Raw genomic sequence first — 3348 nt, 5'->3', positions numbered from 1 at the left:
ACAAAGAAAGGACATTTCATTCAATTAACAATGACAAAAATGCTTTGCCTATTTCACCAATGCCGTCTTGTGGATATTTCCTGCACCATGATTGAGGGAGAGCTATTCATTTCTGTCAGGGTGAGGGCTTTGATGTTTCTCCTGTTGGGTACTATGAAAAGCTTTTTCGAAAGGTTTCAGAGCTGACTACCCAAGCCTTAAAGAAAGGGTCTTTATATTAGTCCTGAATGAAGGAGTAGTTTTAATTATTTAGAGTTAATAAAATGAATAAACTGACTCTTACTCTGAATCTAGGGCATTTCAGGCCAATAAAACCTGGTTTCTTCCTTTGCCTGCTCTGTAGTCCAATCTTGGTTCAAACATAGTTTTTCTACCTTAAGATACATTTCACTTGTGCTGAATTACAGTCTAATCCTCTTTTATTGGTTTTGACTGCTGCCCTAAAATGTTGTATAACAGGTTAAAAATAACATTTTTGAACAGAACATTTACATAAATTACAGTTGGGCACAAACTCATCTATGACAACGACAAAAAGATGACCAAAGAAATCGTTCCTTTTGTACAAAATGGCCTCACTGTGTGGGCTCACAGAATAATATTAATTTGGGGTTGTTTGGCTAAGTCTTATCCGCTCATTAAGCCGGCCAGCTACTCCAGTAGAGAAAGAATATCTGAGCTCAGCCTTGGAAAATGCCTTGGAGATGTGAAGGAGGAGGAATAAAGCTGACAGAGCTGTGCAAGCATAGATTATTGGATGTGAACAGTCCGTATGGTTGGGTCAGAAATGGGGTCTATCTTCCAAAGACTGCTCCCAGGCATCTACTCGTCCATCTGCCACGCACTTTCCCTCTCAGTACCCATCACTGCCTACAAGCCAGTCTCATCTGAAAATGTACAGCTTCATTCTATATTAGGTGGGATTCTTTCTTAGTTCCAAGAGATGTTTGCTTGTGTGGAGAAATGCACCATTGTTGGTTTGATCTGTACAGCCTAATTGTAGATTACACGGGCGAACATAAGAAGGGGGACTGATTGCGAGAGTACTGTTCTGCAAGCCTGTATCAATTAGAATCATTATACAAGCATAGGACAAGGACATGAAAGCCACTCTGAAGCAGTGGGTGTTTTTTTTCTTCCATGAAGCTCAATTATGTGTGTGGGAGAAAGAGGAGTGAGAGGACTTCACGCCTCAACATGCTATGACATAATATTTTTGAAAAGCCATGTTGAGCATCACGAGTGGATGGTCAAAGCATTTCAATGTTTTAACATCTCTTAGAGGAACATACGGTCCTCATGCATTACTTATAGAATATGTTTTGTTGGGTTGATGTGCAGAACATATATACATGTTTCGGCTTGTTTAACAGCCACAAAACCAGCATTAAAGCACTTTTAAAAGCTGGACTCTCAAACAGTTGTTATTCTTGCCTCATGTCACACAGACTTCAGCTGAGTGAGTGATCCACCCCTGCAGGACAACACGCAGAGACCCAAACTGTCTGCAGCCGTAACAGCCAAAATGTTTTCATGCAGCACTTACACACACGCACACGCGCGCGCGCGCGCACACACACACACACACACACACACACACACACACACACACACACAAATAGTGAAAGCCAAGTTGTTAATTGCAAATGACATATCGCACATTTTCACTCCTGACTGGTTCCTGTGCAGCTCAGTAGATCTGCAGCTGTGTGGCCTGAAATTCAGCCCACAGATGCCTTCTCATCCGAGATATGCCTCAAACTGAAGCCTATTTTCGGATGTCTGTAAAGCAGTTGAGTCTGTAGGGAGGTCACCAAGTATACAGGGTCAACTATATTTTGGGTTATTTACATGGATGCAAAAGTGGAAAACACATGCCTTGGAGTGTTTGGGCTGATTTGTTTGCATCTGTTCATATGTCCGTGTTAAAACAGTTTGTGTGCTAACATGAGGCTTTGGATAAATACAAATCTGCTCAAAATGGATTTGGAGTTAAAGGCTGACAATGATCCAGTCACAAACTTATCTTCACACCCATGGCCCTTAGGTGAGAGAACAAACTTAATGTATTAAAAATTCCTGACAGCACCAACTTTCTATACCGAACATAGCTTTTGTCCTTCAAAACATCTGTCAGCACACTGGTTTCACAGTAAGGTTGAGGTGTTTAGATCACATGTAGCCTAAGTTATGGGCTATATCACAGATTAACAGAACAGTTATTTGCAGAGGTGGCAGCAAACCTACCTGACTTGATATGAGGTCCTCGCACACGGACAGAGCCATCTGGATAGCGTTTGGTTTGTGCGTTACGGAGATCGCGGTCAGCTTGAATTTGTCCCTGCCGTAGACCTGGTTGGCCTGGGTCACGGCATCTTTAAAGACCTGCTCATACCTCTTTTGGCTCAAGACGGCCCCGATGTTGACGATTTTCGGCTCGCAGCCGGCCCGCGCGCAGGAGCACGAGAAGAGGACCGCAAACAGAAACAGACGCATCGTGTGGACCACCCAACAGCACAGTACAACCCGGTCGCTTTTCTCTCCGGTGGCGGGTCGGCGCGAGCTGCTTCTGTACAGCGGCACGGCTCAGCCCGATGAATGCGCGACTGCAGACACGATCCAGGTGGGCGGTGTGAGCGGGCGAGGGAGGCCAAAAAGGGAAGGAGCAGAGAAAATGGGAGGCTTTATGTGCAATGCGGAGGAATGTGCATGATTATATTAGTGGCAGTCAACTGGGGTCCTCCAAAAGGCATTGTCAAGCTTTTTTTTGCTCTCCTTCGCACATTTGCTCCCACCTCCTCTGGGCTCTAAACAACGAGTCAAATCATATTCCAAGCTTCCACGCGTCTTCCTCTCAGGGTTTTGTACCGTTAAGTGCAGCCGTTGCTCCGTGCGCTCAGTGCGGACTGATCACACCGATGCGTCGCTGGTTGGACGCTCTGGGCTGAGCTGCTGCTGTCCTTGGTGCTGACAGCTGTGCATGCGCGCTGTGGTAGTGGTGGTGGTAGTGCGCGCTCCCGCCGTATCGGCTCCTACTCTTGGTTTTGCGCGTTGGCTTGCTGCTGCTGCTGCTGCTGTTGGTGGCGATGATGATGATGATGAGGATGAGGATGATGATGCTGGAGTAAAATCTGATCGTATGAAAAATATATGTGCGCACTTACTCAGAATACGCTCGATCACCATGTAAGCCTTAACAGGACATGAAAGGCAAGAGGTGTGCACATGCAACGTTATTTTTGCATACCTGCAGGGCATGAATATTCTGAATGATCTGCTAAATTTATTCAGAATACTATGCTTATTGATGCGTGCCAGATAAGTAAATGGAACCACACACTTGATTTG

The 3348-nt window shown here is 45.1% G+C and overlaps 1 protein-coding gene across 8 annotated transcripts in view; it reads right to left on the bottom strand.

The window, feature by feature from the left end:
- grin1a (glutamate receptor, ionotropic, N-methyl D-aspartate 1a) overlaps positions 1-3113 on the bottom strand; it is a 33693-nt gene extending 30580 nt beyond the window's left edge. Inside the window, exon 1 of one of the 8 annotated variants that reach the window (XM_079364029.1) lies at positions 2248-3113. In XM_079364029.1, the coding sequence (XP_079220155.1) occupies positions 2248-2496 (249 nt within the window). In that variant the 5' untranslated portion in view covers positions 2497-3113. The remainder of the gene's footprint in view (positions 1-2247) is intronic. The other 7 variants (XM_079364022.1, XM_079364023.1, XM_079364024.1 and 4 more) reach the window with 7 other exon arrangements.
- Between the last annotated feature and the right edge of the window lie 235 nt (positions 3114-3348).

Source organism: Symphodus melops, assembly GCF_947650265.1.
Source record: "Symphodus melops genome assembly, chromosome: 16".
Lineage (NCBI taxonomy): Eukaryota > Metazoa > Chordata > Actinopteri > Labriformes > Labridae > Symphodus > Symphodus melops.
This window is presented reverse-complemented; position numbering and strand designations above follow the sequence as displayed.